This window comes from Musca domestica, unplaced genomic scaffold (genome assembly GCF_030504385.1).
Source record: "Musca domestica strain aabys unplaced genomic scaffold, Musca_domestica.polishedcontigs.V.1.1 3, whole genome shotgun sequence".
Lineage (NCBI taxonomy): Eukaryota > Metazoa > Arthropoda > Insecta > Diptera > Muscidae > Musca > Musca domestica.
This window is the reverse complement of record NW_026712299.1, coordinates 16,742,431-16,764,999: the sequence shown is the minus strand read 5'-3', so window position 1 is coordinate 16,764,999 and position 22,569 is coordinate 16,742,431. Positions and strand designations below refer to the sequence as shown.

Sequence of the window (22,569 nt, the reverse complement as noted above, 5' to 3'; positions counted from 1 at the left end):
TGTTTTCTTGCCTTACTTTTTTCCATTCTTTTTTAATTAAATTTAAATTTTAAATATTTGTTTATTTATAATTATCAGCATAATAATAAATTTTTCAAATCTCTCGTTGGAAATTTTATTTTCTGTAAAATAAGACATAAAAGGAAATATTTAATACAAATATTTGCGGTAGATACAATAAAGTAGTCTGACATACCTACAAAAAGACATCACTTGCAGCAATTGGTCGTCTGTCGGTTGTTTTCATTTTCATTTAGCCTTCTACCGGCACCCGCTCCTTGATTATTAGCTCCATCGTTTTTAGGTAATTTCTTGGCTAGAAGGGGGCAAACACAAATGGAAAATTAATTGTCGAAATGATATTCAACTGTGTTTTCTTTAATATTCACAACTTACCAATTGCCATGAAAATGTCATTCACATTCATGCCGGTTTTTGCTGATGTCTCCATGAATAACAAACCATTTTCTTCAGCATACTGTTTAGCTTCCTCATATTCTACAACACGGATATTTGAAAGATCTGCTTTATTACCAGCCAAGGCAATAACAATGTTAGGAGAGGCCTGAAAATAAAAACCAAGAAATATTAAATGATTTTAAATGCGAAAAAGATAAAAAAAACAATGGCAGAGTTTGATGACTAAGAGAAAAGGATGTGATGAAACACCTATAGGACGATAATTATCCAAGTTTGCTACAAGATACTCTAAATCAACCTTTATCAATGAAAACTCTAGAACAACTCTGAGATTAACATAGTCCAGGAAGATCCTTAGACATTAGTATTTTAAAAACTGGTGTTTTGGAAACCTTTATAGGCTTGGAACAATTGAATTCCGTTACTCCTTTTAATCCAATGAACTTACTGCGGTTTTCTCTAAATTTTTTGTTTCCCCTTTTTGAGCTGTTTTACTGATAGAAACACTGACAAATTTTTCACCATTTTGCGAAAGGAGGACTTATTTTAAACAATTTCTCTTGGAAAAGCAAAAATGTCTTATTGCTCTTCAACCTTTCTGGAACTCTATCGGAATAGTTTTATGCTTAGAAAGCAGCTGATACAACAGCTTTAGATGAGTAAGGGTCCGACTTGATATCTGACCACAATTTAGATCTTTAAGTCCGATTCATAGCAGCGAGGAGTAAATTGGGGCTGCAAGTGTCAGGGCTGTAAGACAAGACCTGCTCTCTACATTGAGTCCAAATATTTTGGCTGATGGTGAACCTGTTAATGATGACATCAGAAATCATTATAATTTCCACGACAACCCGATTGTCAACTCAGGATAGCTGTACCGACCGATTTTTTTTTCACAAGAAAGTGCTTGTGATTCCAAACGTGCTATTACAACAAATATGTATAATTTACAGAGAAGACTGGGTTCCGAAGCTACGAAGCTAAAAATTATTCAGTTCCTTCAGAATGCCATCCTGAGAACTGTACCCGGGTGATTTTCCATGACAACAGTGACCCATCCCCAAGAGAATACAAAAGCTCTTTCCAATATAAAAGCATGGATTTTTTAGTACCTACTTAGATGTTATTGTAGGAGTCATTCAAGCAAGTTTAGTATGAATAGGACTCCCCTAGCCAGACGTATGGGAATGCACCAACACGATCTGGAGTGACAGATCCAGCGTTTTACGAAAGTTATGTACCATCTACATAAGGAGATGAAAGTTCTTCACAAAAATCTATAAAATTGTATATTTTCATTGAGAAAATGATTTCACCGACCAGGCAGCCAGGAAGGACCTATACTATTTTGAAGGACTGGGATTAGAAGAATCTCTTCTGTAGTACTGGTACATATGTTGCCCTTATATCAATAACCCTTTTAAGCTATTTAAAAGTCGGTTAAGATGTACCAGAATTTTAAAGTAGCTCTTTACAACCCATGGCTATAAATGTGGTTGGATCATAAATTCGGCTTGAGGTCATTGTGCAATTGTGCATTTAAGCCATCAGAAAGGCAGTCGAACTGTTGTAAAAATTTGGAAGTGGGATTTTAGGACGTGGGACGATATCCACAGTGGTGAATCTCCTCTGGACGATTTGGGCATTTACCAAGTAGGATAAAGCCACCGGGCTGGTGTATTCTGCCCTAATCCAATTCTACGAGCGTTTAAACTTAATGATTGTTGCAGAGTTTTTCAAAAAGCCTACTGAAGTGGTAAGAGAACTTTGCAATAGCATAACAGGACCAGTAAATATATCTCGATAGTGATTCGTTTCTTAAATCTATGAAGTCAAGTGTTACTAAATCAAGACCTATTCTTGATTTCAAGAAAACCCTCCTTGATGTACGTGAATTCATTAAGCTTTCTTGGGCTACCGGAGATAGCAACATATTGGGGTATAAAATGGCTGATGAATCCAAGTCGACTGGTCTACCCCATTGATGAGACTGTCAAACCAACTATAAGTTTGGTCAGCTTTTTTAAAAAGTCTCTCATCGAAGAGGCTTATAGGAGACGACACTTGGAATCCAGTCATATTGATTGGCTGTATCAGATATCTGACCTAATCCTTACTACTGAAGGCTATGTTAACCCGAAATAAGAAAAAAAACTGAATGCAAAATGAATAAAAGGAACAATGGGATTAGGTCTGACTATTTTAGACAACAAAACAAAATAACGCTAAAGAAGTAAAAATTTCTCTTGCGTCTAATGCCATCCAGGGACGACTCAGCTTTTAAAGAGCTACAAATTGCCTCGGTAAAATACCCAACCCCGAATAAGTGAGTTGAAATCTATCGAGTCATACCAATTAAATTCAATTTTTCCTTTAATTACTTGCCACGAAAAAAGTCATATGTCCTTTCAAATGGCACGAAATTACCATCCCAGGAATTTTTATTCTAAAATTATCGTTGTCGAAGATAATGAAGAAATGTTAAATGTTTTCCTCTTTTTCCTTCCTGGCTTAAATAAGTGGTCGGTATCCGCTGACGGTTCTTAGAGAGCTACATCTTGCCTTCGTAAAGTATCCATACCTACTAATAATAGACTAAACCCCTCCATATACAGAAAATCAGGAGGTATCGTTATAAGTGAATCACTATTCAAAAAGTAATTTTTTTTGTAGGTGTAGATCTAACCTCTGAAATCCCAGAATATCGAATGATTTGGTTAGACATTCAGACAGAATCCTTCAAAATACCGAAAGACTATACCTTAAAGCGACGCAATATGTTCAATTTTCAAGGCTTTCCTTGTTTTATTTCGAAGTGTTGCAAACGATTCGCATTTATGATTTCCAGATGCGATATGCGGTTAATACACCACGTTCCAATAATTACAATATATCGATTCTGTTCACAATACCTCACACAAACATTTTTTTTTTTTTTTTGATTTCTTTACATTTGATCACGATTACTCTTCACAATACTCCCCCTAAAAACTTTTCCATACAATGTGTCGTAACATGACCACTGCACAGAGGAATGCCTTTCATTTGAAAATAAAAAAACGCAGTCTCGCCGAAAAACAAAATTCAATTAAAATATCAAAATTCTGCGCATTTAATAATGGAATCAATGAACTTTATGATTGCAGTCGACAAGAAACAAAGGCAACAAAAAATTCTGTTAAAATAACTGATAAATTTAATAAGCTGCAGCAATGGTGGTGAATAATAATAATAATAACAATAACAGGAATAGGAAGAAAAGCAAACACAGTAATCAGTGTCGGCACAAGACGATAATCTAATAAACACAATGCGATTTGTTGTTTTGTTTGTTGTTATGGCCCCCATTTTTCAGACATCAAACGGGGAATTGTTATGAGGGGTGGAAGTGAACAATTCCAATGAATTGGGAAAATAATACCAAATGCATGTTTTTGTACTCACTTGTTTATGCAGTTCCTTAACCCAGGTTTTTGCACGTTGAAAACTGTCTTGATTTTGTATATCATATACAACAATAGCGGCCTGCGCACCTCTGTAATACATGGGAGCTAAGCTGTGGTATCTGTAATTGAAAAAAAAAAAACAAAAGCACACAATTAGCCACATTGCAAGAGATTTTAATGCAAAATACCCACCTTTCTTGTCCTGCAGTATCCCAAATTTCAAATTTCACCACTGTATCTTCTATACAGATGGTCTGTGTTAGGAATGCCGCTCCTATCGTACTCTCCTGATATTCATGAAATTGTCCCTTAACAAAACGTAACACCAACGATGATTTGCCAACAGCCGATTCGCCCAGTAATACCAATTTGAATTGGCATGATTTACTTTGCGATGTACCGTTTGGACGTTGAGCTGTACCGCCACCAGCAGAGCCGCCAGAACGTGGTGTTGTTGCCATTGTTTGTTTATGAAATTTGTTGTGTTGTTGTTTTTTGGGGAGATTTACTGCTTAACTATCTAACGTCTTATGCTTGCCGTTAGATTGGAACAAAAAAATTACTTTACCACTTTTTTTGGTTTTTTTATTAACTTATGTATTACCACGTCGTCGATGCACAGACAGTGAGATAGTAGAAGTCAGGAAATAGAAGAAATCGAAACAAATACTTGTTTCAAAAAACGAAGAGTTTATTTAATTGGAAATATATATAAAAAGAAGAGAGTATGCGAATGTAATGAATTAATGCTGGTGTGGTAAGTATTCCTTGAAGGACGGTTAATCACACTTTCTTTGTTATAATATAACTGATGAATAATCTGAAAGTAAGAAAAAGAACAATTAGATTGGAATAATAAACTTTAAATATTTTATGATATCTGCTTTGTATTAAGTATATAAAATGACAAGAGAAAAATGACAATAAAAACATTCCTAGATTTGGGTTTAGAAGTGGAGATAAAACATTTCTTCACTTTTTCTAGTTTCAACCGAATTTTTATTATTTCTGCTCCAAAACTTCGTTGGTCATTTTACCAAAAAAACTTGTTGCCAATAGCCGTTTGTGGTCGAAATCAGAAGTTCAATTTTTCTTCAGCATCTTCTTCCATTAATGTATCCAGCCTTGGAAAAAAGCAATCTATCGGCAACCGCTGACAATTCCGTTCTTTAGAGAGCTACAACTGGTCTTATCAAAATACCAAACGCCCAAAAGCAGCGAGACCATAAGATTACCTCTGCTGACTCAAAGTATAAACAATTTTCTTTGTCGAAGATTATGAAGAAATGTTAAATTTTTCCTCATCACTTCCAATTTAGGAAAAAGTCCTTTGCCGGCCCCTCCGCTGACGACTCAGCTTTTAAAGAGCTACAACCTGCCTCCAAACCCGCAAAAGTGAGTTGAAAGCATTGTATTCCAACCGGGATATTCGAACTCTTCAAATACAATGCCGTACCGTAAAATGAGCGTGAGAAAACATCTATTTAACCCCACCACATCCTTCCACAAATTGATGCTGCCTTAAAAAGAAGTTAAAATATCATTATATTCGTCCGGACCGAAAATTTTAAAGCCTCCACCATGTGAAAACTTGAGTTATAACCAAATCGACTATCCACCTAATCCTGAACATTTAAAAGTTTCGTAATTCGGGGCCATACCTATATGGAATATTTTCGCGAGAAAGATCCGAAATATCAATTTGCAGATGATTTGATTGCAGGTTCAGGCTGTAAACTGTGGCTAAATTGTCAGTAGAATTTTACGCTGATAATGAATATAGCTTCAAAGAAGCTCGAAATTCTTTTCTTAAAATATTCCATTGCATTCATGTGACTTGAAGGCTCCATCCAACATTTCACAATGCAACAGAGAATTCAAAAGGTTTCCTTTCTAAGGGTTTCCTTCCTCATTAAGAACTTAAACAGGTTACCAGACCTGAAAATTCGTCCAATTTAAAGTTCATATACAAAAAAATGGCACATTAAAGGTCTCCTTACTTAACATTAGCAGTTTTCTTTGATATAAAGGGGCGGGGGGAGGTGATTTCAACAACGTGGGGATCCAGTTAATCCAGGAATGAAATGGCTGATGAATTAACTCAAACCATCGACTATTATGCTGCTTCAAAAGGCTCTCATTGAAGAAGCTAGTAAAAGATGGTCAGGTCTAAGAATCGCGGTAGGCATATTGCCTGCCCGCTGCATTATCAGATACCTGACCTCAAAATGGGATAACAATGATCCTGCTGACTACTGGAAATAAAGACGAGGTACGGACGATTGAACACCTGATTTGCAGATGTCCCATGTAATCAAACAGGAAACATATGCCATTTAGTAGGTGGGAGCTAGAAACCCTAACGTTCTCCTAGTCTTCTACAGATTTGCTAAAAGCATCTCCTTGGTGGTTTGCCTAGCCAAGAGATGATGCATTAATACTATCACTGCAACCCCTTTCTTCTTTTTTCGCTCCTATATTTCTTTCCTTTCTTATCACCATTCTTAGGATATTATTCCTAGGATAAACACAATGGACCAAAAGTACCCGAGTGAAGCAGATGCCGAAACCCGCGTAGCTGCGCAACCTAAAAAAATCCATTATTCTGTTTTGGAGAAGAAAATTTACCCTCTGAAAACCCCAAATGTGAAATTACAAGTGATTTGGTTAAAAATTGGGGGAAGAAACATTAATAACAATAGAAGCAGGAGATACCATTATCAAATTTCAATGTCTGCTCCAAATTCTGTAATCGTTATTTTAACAGATGGGCATGACGGACCTCGCGATAGAATTTTGCCATGAAAACAACTACAACTTATTTTATAAACATATCCAATCTGGCCATGACAATTGAAATCACCTTAATTACAATTTCACAATGCAACTGGGAGATATCTGCCCAAAAACGATAGGAGGAAAACTCTTCGCTTAGTACAAGGCCTTAGATGAAACATGGAGATCGAAAAAATCATGGAATCATGGAAAAATAATTACCTATCACATTTTAGTATCCAACCTTGCTAAGGACGATATATCTGCAGCTGCCGACTCAATAAACACCTAATTGGTTGACCTCGTCAAAGTGGATTAGAATTGCCACAGTGACCATTTTATTATCTCAAAGGAGTATATCTTCCCGTACTCCAATAGAGGCGTCCTATCGGCAACGGCTAACTATAAGTAACCCTTAAGGTCAACTGATACCATAAAAGTGAATAAAAAAACGATAAGAAAATATATTCCTCTTCTCTCAAAGATAAGGAAGAAAGGAGGAGGAGGAAGGTCAAAAAAAGATGTTGTACACATTTGTATGTGGAAAAGTATTTCGGACTCCATCGAAAACTACATAAGTATGAGGTTTAAAGTAGAAAAAGGGATTATAATGGCTAGATCAGGTGAATTACATGATATCAGACACACTCGATCATGCCATAAAAAACAAAAAACCACAACATTTTACTTCTTAACTCATTAAAATTAACAAGCTAGAAACAATGCAAGTCAACCAATCTGGGAATCAGGTCACAAGAATAAATAAAAGCTCCGCTCAGCAATCTGTTGCTTTGTTTTTACATTAAAATCTTAAACGTATTTACATTTGAGGCTGGGCTTCAAGTCTCAACTTTCTCCTCCACCTCCTGAGCTTCGCAGACATTGAAAAAGCTTTTTGCTGGAATTTTTGCTTCAAACACAAGTGTCTGTTGTCAGTTGTATCAAAGCTGCGTCATTAGTTTTGTTTTGTGTTAAGATTTCACATAGTATGTTGTTTGTGTCATGTTTGTGACTTGCCGGTCGACCTGCAATCTTATCTATCATTTTTTTGTTTTGCGGCATTAGTGATTATTTTGTACATTTCTAGTCTAAATCCATTTTGTGGACTATTTTTGTATGATTGTTGTTGTTTCTAGATATTATGGATGAATCATAAGTGTTTGCAGTGTAAACGGGGAAATCGAATCGAAGGTATTCAAAATCATGATGTCAGTCTGTTATGATATTGACCATAACTGATTTCAGACATTGGAAGTTTAGACGAAATATTGACCAAAGACTGATAAAGTAACCTTGAGCCATGAGGGTCGAACGGATTTCGTTGTTATTTTTTGTAACCATGAACAAACGAAAAATTTGTTATCACAAGTTATGCTCTGTTCTGTTTGACTAAGGGGCGTTTTTAAATTGTTTATGTTACAAAAATAAAATCCATTATCAATAAAGGGGCGAATGACCACCACCAAGTATTTCCTTTGGCTTTAAATATGGAGGATTTTTTGTTTCAATTCCATTCATAGAATCAAGCACACCTAAAATTTAGCTATAGCCCAAACTGCAATCTGAGAGCTAATATATATACTTTTTGGGTTCTTCAAGTAATATTTCGAGATGTTGCAAATGCTTCACCCGCATACGGAGCAACAACTTTTCCCTTTTTATATTCAATCCGACCATGTGAGTTGAAATCACATTAATTACTATTTCATTATGCAATAGTCCACGCATGGCCTTAGTCCAAACATGAAGGTCAAAAATTCATGAGATGAACTTTTACATCCTGTTGATATTCTGCAAAAGAACAAGTCTATTATTTTCTCAAAGTCTTTATTCCTGGATTCGTAATAATACACACACACACACAACGTATCCTAGGGTATACAGAAATAAAGAGGTTAATATAATTATGAAAATGTAGTCATACAATTAACTCAGGCATAGTTACACGTTATACATTATTATAATTGAATCTCATCCAATAGTTTGGTTAATGCACTCATGGTTATCACAAAGAATAGTTATACCCCCTTGCATATTTTGCGGACGGTTTATTGGTTTAACATATGCAAAACTTCAATGGTTATGCTAAACATCCAGGCATTGGATTTTCAGGCTCAGTTTAAAGCAAAGACTACGGAAGTGAATGTAACTTTTCGCGCCGGAATATCTTAGGTAGAAACCAGTAAGAAAAAGTCAAAAGTTGGACGGGCCGACTATGTGATATCCTTCACCACTATCCATATTTAGTAGAGCTCCCGTAACAAAAGTATTTATTTAAAGTAGATCATACCACCTATCAACATTTGGCTTTAGAGCAGTTATAGTTTGGTTTTAGATCTAAAACGATATCCATATCCAATTCTGAATCGAGTTTTTAATCTTTTATACCAATTAACATTGCCATAGAGTGCATGATATCACTTCGAGAAGGATTGTATTAAAAAATATATATCGGAGCCGAGTTCCACAAAATAAAAACGTACGTTCCGAAATTCACTCTATTTAGGCAGATATTAGCCATTATTTGCATAATAAACCTGAAATCGGATTAAGGATATATATGGGAGCTATATCCAAATATTAGTCGATCTCGATAAAATTTGGCAAAGGTATTTCCGAGCTCCATATAATATCTGGAACCAAATATTATTGTTGTCGAATGAATATTACGAATATGAGGGACTTAAACACCAAATCGGATGAAACATATAAATTAGAGCTATAGATATATCTGAACCGATTTTCTCCGAATTCGATGAACTTGCTTCTAGACTGAATTCGGTCGGATGTACCAAAATTTCGGACTTTTGGACAGATATTGGCAATTTGGTGCACAATTAACCCCAAAATCGGTTGAAGATATATGGGAGCTATATCTAACTCTGATCCGATTATCACCAATTTCAATAGGATGCGTCCTTGAGCCAAACAAATATTGTTTGGAAAGATACATCTCAATCGAAGAATAAATGTGAGCTGCATTTTGATAGACGGATTGATATGCATAAATTGACTGAGAGAGTGATTCTTTGAAGATCTTAAAAAGTTAAAGGGTCTATATCACTTCCTTCTCCATGCACAAAGACATAATACCCTTACTACTATCTGTTGTCGGGTATAAAAATTAAATCTTCTCTGACGTGCAAATCAAGAAACGATCATAAAAAATACGTTGTATTCTTTATAGGTTTAACCTCACAAAGCAACACGTTTTCTCACCAATCGTTTCCCTACTGTCTCTTCTATATTTTAAAGTCGTATATTACTTGGTAAACAAACACAGTGATACACACACAGTGAATGATACTAATTGGAACGTAAATAAAAAATTCAAATATTTTTTTTATAATCAGCGGAATTATTCTTTATGTAAAAGAAATGCAAAACAAGAACAGTAATGAGATACACAACAAAGAAAAAAGTTTTGTTTCATTAAAAAATGATTGAAACGTCTTCTTTAGTAACATGCAGGTGGTCCGAATAGATTTATTGTGTAGGACCGTTTAAGTAAGTAGATCCCCTACGTATGTATGTAACTTTAAGCAGTTTCATTTTTCATAGAACATTTAGTTTAGAGAGAATCCAGGTTTTTAAAAGAATTCGTTCTGGCACTCATTCATTCGTCCCCAATCCCTTTGCTACTTTAGAAACTCGATCATATATCCATTGTTTCCCTTCCGAAAAGTTTCGATACATTTGTAGGGGATATTGGAAAATGTGCGGAGATAGAGGAAATACTTATGACAGATATATCTTTTCAAAGTTTTTGAACAATTTCCTTCTGTTCTGCATCGATTGGACAGTAAACAGCTCCATGAAACTAATTTTTTGGTTAGGTGAATCCCCGAAATCGTTTCGAAATGCCTTTATGCCTTATACGTTCCTACCGGGCCCAATCGATAATGACATATGTGTTAGATCAAACTCTTATCTCACAGAACTTGTCGAGGAATATGAAAATTTGCGGATTTCAAAATGCAACTGAATGTACAGTTCGCCTGCTTTCGTTGCAAAAATTCTTGAGAATGAAGTTCAACGTTATAGATCAAGAGGGTCTATCAGGCAGGCTGGAGTATCATTCATACTGATGCAGTCACCCAAGTATGAATACCGTCTTCGGGGTCCAGCCCCTATTTATTCCAGTGTTTAGGGGGATGAAGTAGTCTCAATTCGTATTGGGCGCGAATTTATGTGAACGCATGCGATGCAGATCAGCACACTACACCCCCTCATGACAATTGCTTTCTAGTTCGACAGCCTCATAAAATGTTTTCGGTTCAATTCTTGTGTGTTTCTTACAAACATTCAATTCTTGCTTGTTTCTTACAAACATTCAATTCTTGTTTGCTTCTTACAAACATAACCATCCCAATCTCCATCTGACCTATAGGTAAACCCCGCTTCAGCATGTAAGGAAAGACAAAATCTGAAGAAAGGAAGGTGTAGATCAACAGACCTATCAAGCAGGACTGAATAGTATTCACACTCTGAAACAGTCACAAAAGTTATGGAGGAATACCAAGATTGTATACCATCCTCGGAGACCATCCGCCTCTATTTGCAGCTGAAGGAAGAGAGTTGCCTCAACCTAGATTTAGACCTTTTAGCCTACTGAATTCGTATTTATCCAAATTGGCAGCAATGCGCAGAACACCTGCGGAGCATCACAGGTCCACACGACACTCTGCACATTTTGAATTGCCGCAGTCAATCTACTCACCTAACTTCTATATCGCTATTGAGCATACAGGTACCTTCCCCTTTTTGAACTTAGAGTGTGAAACAGAGCCAGCTTAGAGATAAATTAGGACGAATACTGCAGTAAGAGATCCTACAAGAACACCATGAAAAATTAGTCAGACCTGTCAGAATTCCGCCCTAAGTACTGCAACAGAGTGCCTCCTCATGCCTCCAGTAACCATATACATGCAGAGACGAAGTTAGTTCCCTTACGTCAGCAGAATTCTGATTATTTCGTTGCTGTACTGCTTGGGTGTTACCGTGTGAGTCACCCTAACCATTATATGGTAGACACAACTCCCCCACTCAGACGTGTCAGGTAGTATCTGCATGATCGAGAAAGAGAGGCCCAGAAATATAAGATACAGCCTCTAGTATGAATGCCATATAGTATGAATGCCATCATCGAAGTCCATCCCAATCTATTTCAGCAGAAAGAACGTTGTTCAGGATGGTGCAGACGTCTCAATTCGTATTGGGCGCGAATTGATGAAGATGTGCGGAACATCTGCCCAGCGTGCGATACAGGCCCGCATTACACACTGCATCTTTTACAACAAAAATAATAATAATAACACTTTTAATGACTTACCAAGCCTCCCGACTCACTCCTGAAGATTTTTTTGCAACAGCATATGAAGAATGAAGTCATTAATTCAATTAAGAGCGGCAAAACAGGACTTTCGATCAAAGTCCGAAAATTCCTTTAAATTAGGTTTTCTTAATGGGTCCATTTTTCATGGAATGTTTCCATTAATTCAACTACTATTCCAGTAATAATAGACCCTACAGAACAAAGGACAATAAAAAAAGTATATTTGTGTCTCCAGACCTCAAATTAAAACAATAAGCGGATAATACATCTGAAAAATCTTCATTCTCCATAAATAAGCCTCTACAATAAAAAAGGAAGAAAAATATACACAAAGCAATAAAATACAATACAATTACTTCCTCCCACGTCACCCTTTGCCCTCCCCCTACAGTTAATAAAATTATTTTGCGATTTCTCCGTTCGATATCGCACTCACAACAACAACTCTTTTCATGTTTATTTCATTCATTTTCAAGTTCATACGAAAAAGCAGCGGAGGTCTGAAAGCGTGAAAAAGAGAGAACTCAGAATTGAGGGTATTATTATTGTTGTTTGTTAGTTTCTCTCTTCCATTACCGCTGTCATCGCCATAGTATTCCAAACAATTAAATTAACACTTGTCTCTAATTGATACAGAGTAGTACCCGAAGTGAAGTGGCAAAGGGGAGTGGTTGTTTTTTTTATTCTGTTAGCCGCCCTAGACAGCAGAAGCGGCTATTTTGTCATTGCATATGCTGACCGCTGTTTTTTCATATATCTTTTCCCGCTTCATTTGTTTAGCATTTACTCATATAATAAATGGAATTTAAATGACCATATCACTAACAAATTTTTTGAAATGTATGTGTGCTTGTAAAAGCAGCGATGGTAATGCTTGAGGTTTTTATTGCTAATTCGTCTGAGGGCTTTATGCCGCAGTGTGTGGGCGGTAAATGACCGCAGCAATCATTTGATAAATGTTTATTTCATGCCTTTTTTTAATAACTCTATAATCTGATATAGCTCTATAACCATTTGCTTCATGTGGATGCATATTTTCTGCAAAGGATGCATTTTTGAGATGTAATGCAAAGGCAAAAATAATTAAACTGGGTCTAAAAGGAGTTGGACAGTAATAGAGTGTTTCGCAATTTCTATCTCTTCCTGCAATAGTCAGTATCGTCACCCCCCACTTAGAAGTCATGGTCATAATATTACAGTGACCTGTGATTAAGCCTACTAGAAGTTTTAGGTCAGATTTTGCCTTGGAAGTGAGTGATAAAGATCTTCTTTCGGAGATCACCGGTCAAAAATTTTTGGAAGCAATACAGCCTCTTGCATTTTGCCTGTTATGCTGAAATTTTGCAGACAATTGATTACGTATTTTATATGGAAGAAGTGGCACAAGGGCGGCTTCACCGTGTTTTCAATCTCTAGAACAGTTGACTCGGAGCCACTTCTTGTCAATGCATCTGCAGATTCATTGCCAAAGATGTTACCGTGACCAGGAACCCAGCAAAGCTTTATAAAGGTCTATACTTTTTCCAGAGCAATCCTGCACTCCAGGATTTGATGGTGGATTAATTTAGCGCTTCATACTGTTAGACAGAAGCTTTCTCTTAGATCAATTAAATCTTTCCTGACACATCTGGGCAGTTAGTTCTATTAACCATATTATGGTTACCATGATCTCAGGGAAACGCCGAAGTAGGCAATTCATCTAAAGCAACATATTCGACTGGCATCATAAAAATGCACTCATTTGCAGTGTTCTTGGCTGTGTTCTGAGTGGTCTCTTCATTTATCTACTGCGTAGTATTCGCAGACAATAGCAAACAACATACCGATATACCGCATTATAAGATTTCAACAAGCTCTCTTTATGTGCACACTAAATAGAGGTGTCTGAATATTTGAAGACCCAGTTTTTTAAAACTTATGGCTAGGAGCCGGATGCTACTTTACTCGAAGTCCTGTGTTCATGCTAGGAAGAAGAATTAGAGATAGAATGCAAGATTAAGAAGTTGTAAAGAAAGTTTTAAAGAGGTTTTTTAAGCGAGGTTGTTTACTTAGCAAGGAGATTCCTTTATCAAAAATTCAGATGATAATGTCTAAGTAGGGTTTCTAACAACAAGGGTTTCTAATAACCAGGGACATAGAAGTGTCCAATCTTATCGAAACCTTCTTCACCCTCAGACCTAGTCTACAGTAGTTTCAACTATTTTTAATGCATTTTTTGGTGAGATATCTGATATTGCAGTGGGCAGGCAATATGCCAAACTCGATTCTTGTATCTCACCTACAAATTGTTGGGAGAGAAAAGGTTCTTTTTTTCAAGATTGTTGGCCAGATGGCATGATATACCCTGGGACTGGTTTCCAAGTATCATCACTTGCCAACGTGCTTGGTCAAGGCCTTCCTGAAACAAATGGTATAGTAGTTTATTGGCGTTTTGACAGTCTCATCAATTGGCCGATCAGTCAACTTGGAACTACCCAGATCTTACTTATTGCCCATTGCATTCCCAAGCATATTTATATATCCTGGGACCAACAAATTTCAATGAGGACTAGTATTTCCAAGAGGGTTTTCCACAAATGAAGATGTTTCTCGACTTGATGGCACTTGAATACATATATTTAAGGGCCGCTTGGTTATCGACATAAATAGTCTGGGGTGTGCCAATTTCGGCTGACTTATTGAATGCATAAATCTCTGACTGAAAAACGCCCAAACGTTCATTAAGTTTATTTAGATTAGGGCACCGGTGCCTTTATCCATGTTGGAAACGTCTGTGTAGATAGTCAGCCCGTCCAGAGGAGGTTCACCAGGCTAAGCATCCCTGTCAAGTACTTCTATAGTTGCTTTATTGCCACCACCTAGGATATTGATATGTCCAAGATTTGTGAATGACAAAAAACACAGATTTCCATCCTTTTTAAAACTGAGTCAAAAGATCCACTGGCTAAAAACTTAGCATCACATTCAAATGCATTGAGCGTCCTTGAGGGCTCTGCCTGTCAGTAAGAACGCAGTTCTTTGCACGTTTGTTACTGTATACATAAGCTCCGTACGCTCCCCAATGTTCCTGCTCCAGTTTGAACGCTGGCCAAGAATAGCATCGATACATTTGGCGCTAAAAGTAGATACAGCGATTCAGCTATGGCTGGTTTGTCAATTAAAATATGCTGCCGAATGTAACTCTTTTAATAGCAAAGTCCATGTGGTAAAAAGTGTGGCCATTGATTTAATAAAATGTAACCTAAACGATAGGGCCAGACGTCATTAGGGTACGATCATCTGCATACATAACGATCGCTATGTCGACTGAAAGACATGCAATTCCAGAAAGATAGAGTTCGGATAACAACACACCTCCTACGGGGCTTGGACCTATAATTCAGGAATTCCACTTACAACTGGCCTTCACCACATTAATATTTTTTTAATGTTAAAAACTTGGCCGAGGTTTGTTCGATGGACACTCTCGAACAATGTGGTGTGATCAAGTGTTATGACCTGTTCTGGTAAATTCCTAGATTGACATGTAAGACGGACATGGGTTGTAATACCCAAACCGATTTTAATGATCGGAAGCTGGATAACCATCTCTAAGATTGTTGAAGACCTCAAGAGGCGACCGGTATTGTTTGCCTTTGCCGGCGTCATTGTCTGAGCAAAAATTTTCCAGATGTTCATTGATTCGAGCCCAATACGGATTGATATGTCGCATTTGGAACAAAACTGACCTGTTTTGTCAATGGATAACCATCTCTAAGGTTGTTGCAGGACACAAGAGTCGACCAGCATTGTTGGTCATTGTCTGAGCAAACATTTCTCAGATCTTCATCAATTCGCGCCCAATACGAATTGAGAAGTCGTAGTTAACGAACGCATTAGGTACGAATTGAGACGTCGGTTTATTAATGCAGCCGACGAGTGAACCGAGTACGATTTTGAGGAGATGCAGGACATAACGAAACCGATATTATGATCTGTAGCTGGATAACCATCTCTAAGGTTGTTGCAGGTCTTCAAGAGTTCAACGAAAACATTAGGTAGGGGTGAACTGAATACGGCATTCACAACGTAATTAATGGCATTAGTGGCTTCATAAGTATAGATGCTATTCAGAGCTGACGATAAGATTCTTGATCTCTCGTATCTTCTCTTTAGATCGTGTAGGCGCTTTTGACTAGCCTCGTTTGGGGAGTTTTATCTACCGTATGATGGTTTGGATGAATACTTTGCGTATGCTAGACATTGGGACAGTTGATAAATTTAAGAAAAAGTCAAAACGTCTAAACAAAAAAATCACTTTTGATTTTGGTATTGTTTCAAATAACTCAACAGCGTGGTTCCATTTTACGGCTTTTTATGAAAGTAAAAATTAAATGAAAATGACAGCCCTGTAGCATTTTCAGACGCAATATCAAATGAGTACGACAATTGATAGAGTTACAATTTTGAACAAATTCTGTAAAACAAATGTACATATGTATTCCCCCCGTTCTATAAAAATGCTGCTACAATGCATGATTAACACTCTGCTGGGAAAATATATAAGAATGTAAACAGTAGAACGTCATGTGATATCCATGAAGAAAAAATAAAGCTCAATTGGGAAAGCAAAGTAATAGCATCTACAACTTGAGATAAGAGGAAATGAGAAAAAACAAACATTACTCAAAGTATTTTTAGTTTTCAAACTTAATGCGGGGTTCAAGTTTCCATTGGAAATATCTGAACAAAAAAGGAATGAAACCCAAATCGGTACCGAAATTGAAAAAATTCCATTGTTTTCTAAGCTATTGCATTTTGAAATCGGATACCTTAACTTAGTTAGCAAATCAATAATGCAAAGTAAAACACGTAAAACAGCAAAGACAATGGAATATAAAAAGGCAAAACACAAACCAACACAGCAACAATTGCTATTGCACAATTACAGCTAAAGTTTAAAAGGCAGTGAATCTGGAGGGGAATAAAAGCAACTGAACTCAAAATGCACTTGACACATAATGGAACATCATTGGTGGTTTCCAACTATGGCACAAACTACAAGGAAAACAACCGGGAGTATATTTAACATTAATTGCCTCCCCACTTCAAAATAACGAAGAAGGGGATTTAACATACCGCTTTAATTTATTATAAAAACAACAAATGCAACCACTCACTACACCACCTACAGCAGCAAACAACAATAACAAAACATCACACAATATCCAATTTAAATATGGCACGGGGAGACACAGACACACACTCACTCACTAGTCAACGGCAACCCGAGGGCAAAAAACATCCACACAAAAAATCAAACTTTCACTTTGTTTTGAAAAAATCGTGACGTTTTAAAGGAAAATCCACTTGTTTTTCTGGTTTTATCTTCTTTTTTGAACAATTGGGCTGCTGATGGTCTGTCTGTGTCTACCAGCAGCAGTATTTGTCACTTTGGCGAAAGAAATTATTAAATGCGTGTTAAAAGTTAAAGAAGAAACACAAAACAGCTGATAAAAACATATACACGACTACGACTGCTGCTACTGCTCTCCCCCTATTATTGTTATTGCTTTGTTCTTTCCCACTGTGCACTATGGGTAAAAAGCATGATTTTTTGGCATAAAGTCATTTTTTTTTTGGTTTCATATTTTGAAATTTAACTGATTTCCTAAATGTAGATACCCATATTAGAAAAAAAAATGTTTAATATCAATACGGGTGGCAACCCTTTTTTGCTGGCGAGCTTTTAAAGTCAGCTGTTTGAAAGTCACTTTGTTTTGGTACAACTGGCGGTAAAGATCAGCTAAGTTAAAGTGCTTCTGATTTGACAAAATTGAAAAAAAATAAAATGTGTAATTATGGAAAACGTTAGTGCAGGTATGTAAAATTAAGACGAGGTGCCCTTTTTGTCATAATTGTCTGTTGTTGTAATACTGTGAATTGTTTCGTTTATGTATAGCTTTATATAAAATCTATAAATTGTAGTTGTATTCCGTGGAGTGTAACTTGTGAATGGCAAAGCATTGCAAAAAGGTATAAATGCCAAGTTATTAACAAAAGTGTGTTAATTAATGAGTAACTAGCCTTTTTTGTTCTATTTTGTGCCAACACGTGTTTTGCAGATAAACATGTGTTCGTCCATGCAGCGCTTATTGAAATTTGGAGAAGCAACAATCGCTCAGAAGATGCACTTGTGAAATATGTGTTACAGAATATCAATAATATCAGTTTAAATGAAGACCAAATGCGTTTGATATCAAAACAAGTGAAAGATTTTGTTAATTATATAAAAAAGCATTTGCCAAAGTGCATCCGTAAACTAGAGCGATTTAAAACTAAACATTCAAAATGGCTTAGCAAAAGTATAATTATTGTAATGAATGAGCAGTATGTTTCTCCAAATCATCATAGCCGATCGGCCAGATCGGCTATATAGCAGCTACATGAAATAGTGCCCCAAATCATATGAAAATTCGTAGGTCATCTTGGGGGCATAAAAATGAATACAAATCAAATTTCACTTCAACAGCTTCATAAATAAAAAAGTTGGGTCAAATAGGCCAGACCGGCTATACAGCAGCTACATAAGAAATAGTGCCCCAAATCATATGAAAATTCGTAAGTCATCTTGGAGGGGGGGTCTTAAAAAATGAATACAAACCAAATTTCACTTCAATAGCTTCATAAACAAAAAAGTTGGGTCAAATCGGTCAAATCGGCCAAATCGGCTATATAGCAGCTATATGAAATAGTGCCCCAAATCATATGAAAATTCGTAAGTCATCTTTGGGGTATAAAAAATTAATACAAACCAAATTTCACTTCAATAGCTTCATAAACAAAAAAGTTGGGTCAAATCGGTCAGATCGGCTATATAGCAGCTATATGAAATAGTGCCCCAAATCATATGAAAATTGGTAGCTCATCTTGGAAGCATAAAAAACGCATACAAACCAAATTTCAATTCAATAGCTTTGAAATTAGAGTTTATGCCAAAATAAACGTAAAAAAACCCATAGTGCTGTGGTGTTTTTGTGTTTGATTTTTATTAGTTGAAAACGTCAAAACGATGCGTCATCTATTTTGTTCTACTTGAAATCGAAAAAAGGAGAAATAACAAATAAAAATTAAGCTTGAAATGAAGCAAAAGTAACAAGAATAATTCATAAAATAAACAGAGGGAAAAAGGCGAAATCACCTAACTGCACAAGTCAATGTGGAAAGAGAGGGCAAGACAATAAATTATTTGATCTCAGAGAGAAAAATAGTAAATCGCATTAATGCCAATGAGAGTGGGTTTGGAGAGAGACCCCATGGTAATGTCATTCACTAAAGATGCCTAGTTGCAATAATCAAGTTTAAAAACTTACATTTGATAGACAAAGAGCAAATGCTTCAAGAAATACTATATAAAGTAATTTATCATTCAACAATTAAACAATTTAAATTTTAACAGATACGTTTTGATAAGAAACAACCTTCAAATGGGAAGCGCAAATTGAGTTTTTAGAAAAAAATGCCTGCCATGACAAATTGTAAAGTTAGTTCCTGTTTGTTTTTTATGACTTGCTATATGCCTATACCGGCGTAAAGAGGACGAACACAAAAATGCATTTTGAGGGGCAAATCAGCAAAAAAAAAAATAACTTTTCCATGTAAAATATATTAAAACATTACAGAAAAGTAACCATTTTAGAGGGGGTACTGGAGTCACCAATGTGCCTTTTGGCGTATACGTTCTGAGGTGAAAGATTTGTATCTAGAATGGTTTTTGATACCCCTTTATTTAAGTCAATACTACACGACAGGGTTTGATAGTGATCAATGAAGACTTAGTGGTGCTGATAAGTGGCAGATTCCTTACAATTATTTCAGATCTATTAAACGGAGCACTGGTACAGCCAAATGGTTGTGTCCATGGGACAATGTCCTGGGAGTAAACACACAAAGGAAAAGGCAATTATTTATATTGGGATGGTCTTCCCTAGGTCGGCAGTGTGGGAAATGAGTGACATTGGGAACGTTCGATAAATACTCCTCCGTGGAATCATTAGAGACTAAAGCGGCACTGGAAATGGTGTTTCAGATATTTTGGAAAATCTGTCCCAGAAAGGTACCTATCTTATGACGTTACTACAGTTTGTTACAGCAACGATATTGAACTGCGAAAGCAATGTTTACAGTTTAATATGCTAGAGTCACCCTTCTCTCACTCACATGATATCAGATTTACTGAGTTTCAACAAGAATAACGCATAAGGCCCCCTCTGGACTTAAAACACAAAATATCAATTGAAAATCCTAGAAGAGTTTGCCACCAACGCATTAAAAAGGGGCTAAGAAAGTTCTGAATAAAGCCCAAAAATACTTAACTGCCGACAGTTCAGTTGGTTTCAATTAAATGATTGGGGGAAATAAGGATTTCCCAGAAAAAAATTGTGTACAACGCGGGCTGGTGTTCTAATTATCAGTGAAAGTAACAAGATCTAGGTTAAAATCAAAGGTTCCTAATATAAAATTATGTTTGTGTCCCATTTAAAATAATACAAATACTTTACTTAAATTACCTACCATTGTCGTTTTTTATTATTATTAACATTACTAAAAAAGCTCTCTGAAACACATGCTTAATCCCACTACCTCTTTATCAGCTGAACCTTCAAACAATAAACGCCCCTCATGACATTCGAAGAAACATGTTTGCTATTTTTAATTTTTTTTTTATTCTTTGATAACAATTGCATCCATACTCCTCAGTGCCATATTTTTTAACCTACTTTTTTTCAAATGCATTTTTAGAAACGCATAGATGATGTATGATAACATCCTTTTGGGAGAGAACAATCTGTCGCTGAGAGCGCAAGAAGAAAATAATAACAAAAATGTGTGACAAGTGATGAAAGTGTATAACGGCAACAAGTGCAAGAATTTGGCAGCATTTTTTCGTATATCTGTATTATTTTTTCCATTCTGCACAAACGAGAAGATAACATCACAAAAATTCAATAGAGAAAACGAAGGCTGGCATGAAAAAAGAAACAGCAAAGATAAGCAGCACCAGCAACAATACACATCGACGAACCGACCGACGGGCCAACCAACCAGGCTGACAATCAGACTATAGAAATACTATATACATGAATCCACTGCCTGGTACTGGCTGGAAACCGACGACGATAACAAACAAAAAATGTCATTTTTTCTCATAACAAAACGAACAAAGAAATAATATTGCGATGACGACAATTTGCTAAATAATTTACAACGTCGTTTACACGAAAGCTTGGGCCAATGTACAAAGTCACAAATTGAATTAAATACAAACACACAAGACACAAAGAAACTCTAGATATATTTATTATTGCACGGTAGCACTTGGGAAGCCCCCAACTTAGATTTTTCCACAACACTTGTCAGTATTTTCAATTTACCTTTCATTTTTCTCAATTTCTTTTAAGAATTTATAGCTTTATAAAGGGATTTGGGTTTGGATTTTTTTCTATCAATATTTTTTATTTTTCACATAACAAAATCAAAGCACTTTTCCTCTCTCTCTGGTTTCATCTACCAACCATCAGAGCGAAATCAAAAACAATACTGACCCACCAACAACACAAATAAAGAAGACGGACACTTGCAAAACAATGGAAACTGGGCAGCACTGTTTTTTCCATTAATCAACACCTCAGCTTTTACAGTTGTCTCTTTCACATATACGCACCCAAAGAAAAACAGAAAAAAAAACTTTCATTCGTCTTGAGACGTTTTTTTTACTTATTTACAACTAAATGCAATTAACAAATATGAAAACGAGTTTTAGAACATCTCATCCAGTTCCTTGTTAATTATCCCTTACGTGGTTTCACAATTATTTTTTTTTGGTAAATTTATTTTTTTTTATTTAATTTGCTTGCCAGTCTACGGTGGTTTCTCTCGATGGGGTTTAGCTTTACGCCTGTTTTCTCACAAAAATCTTAACACGACGAACAATTTTTCCATGTTTCTTTCTCTTGTCTCGAATTTTTTTTGCTTGCTGTTTGCTTTTTCTTATGTGATGATAATGCATAAAATTTATTTATTCACCTTTTTGCGTTTTATTAATCTTTGTTTGTTTTTCTTCTCAGAGAATTGTTATTGCTTTATCACTTGCGGTACTTTTTTTCTATATTATTCAATTGCCAATTACAAATTATATGTTATATTCCACAGATGTAAAAAAATTCTGCTGGAATTTTCCTTGTTTTTTTGGCTCCTACAAAAAAACTTGCAATTTTGATGTATGAGTATGACGTAGGGATGTGTAAGTCAAGTTCGGACTAATCGATACGTAGTCATTGTGAGTAGGAAAATCGAAATTACAAATCGATAAGGGGGAACTTTTTTATTTATAAAGTAAGGTATACACTAGCGAACATATGTTTCCACCCACATATGCTCGGTTTCAAAACATCCAAGAATAAAGAAATGTGCGTCGATTTATATCGTTTGTTTGTATTACTGCAAGTAAACTCACCTTATTAAAATCAGGGCTAATGTGGCGTTTCCACTGCACTTGATTCGCTCTCTATTCGTTGTTTGACCCTTAACTATGAAAAAACTACTTAATTCTTC

The 22,569-nt window shown here is 36.0% G+C and overlaps 1 protein-coding gene across 3 annotated transcripts; it reads right to left on the bottom strand.

Moving 5' to 3' along the window:
* Positions 1–196: 196 nt before the first annotated feature.
* On the bottom strand, positions 197–22,247 carry LOC101895489 (ras-related protein Rab-5B). 3 transcript variants are annotated; one of them, XM_005185022.4, is made up of 5 exons: positions 22,042–22,247; positions 4,059–4,686; positions 3,865–3,985; positions 397–565; positions 197–316 (listed from the first exon to the last, which is right to left on the bottom strand). In XM_005185022.4, the coding sequence occupies exons 2-5, from the start codon at positions 4,325–4,327 to the stop codon at positions 210–212; spliced, it is 666 nt and encodes a 221-aa protein (XP_005185079.1). In that variant the 5' UTR covers positions 4,328–4,686; positions 22,042–22,247; the 3' UTR covers positions 197–209. The 3 variants fall into 3 exon arrangements, with proteins under 3 accessions (XP_005185079.1, XP_005185080.1, XP_058980712.1); XM_005185023.4 differs by lacking the exon at positions 22,042–22,247 and adding an exon at positions 21,390–21,548; XM_059124729.1 differs by lacking the exon at positions 22,042–22,247 and adding an exon at positions 17,226–17,387.
* Positions 22,248–22,569: the final 322 nt, after the last annotated feature.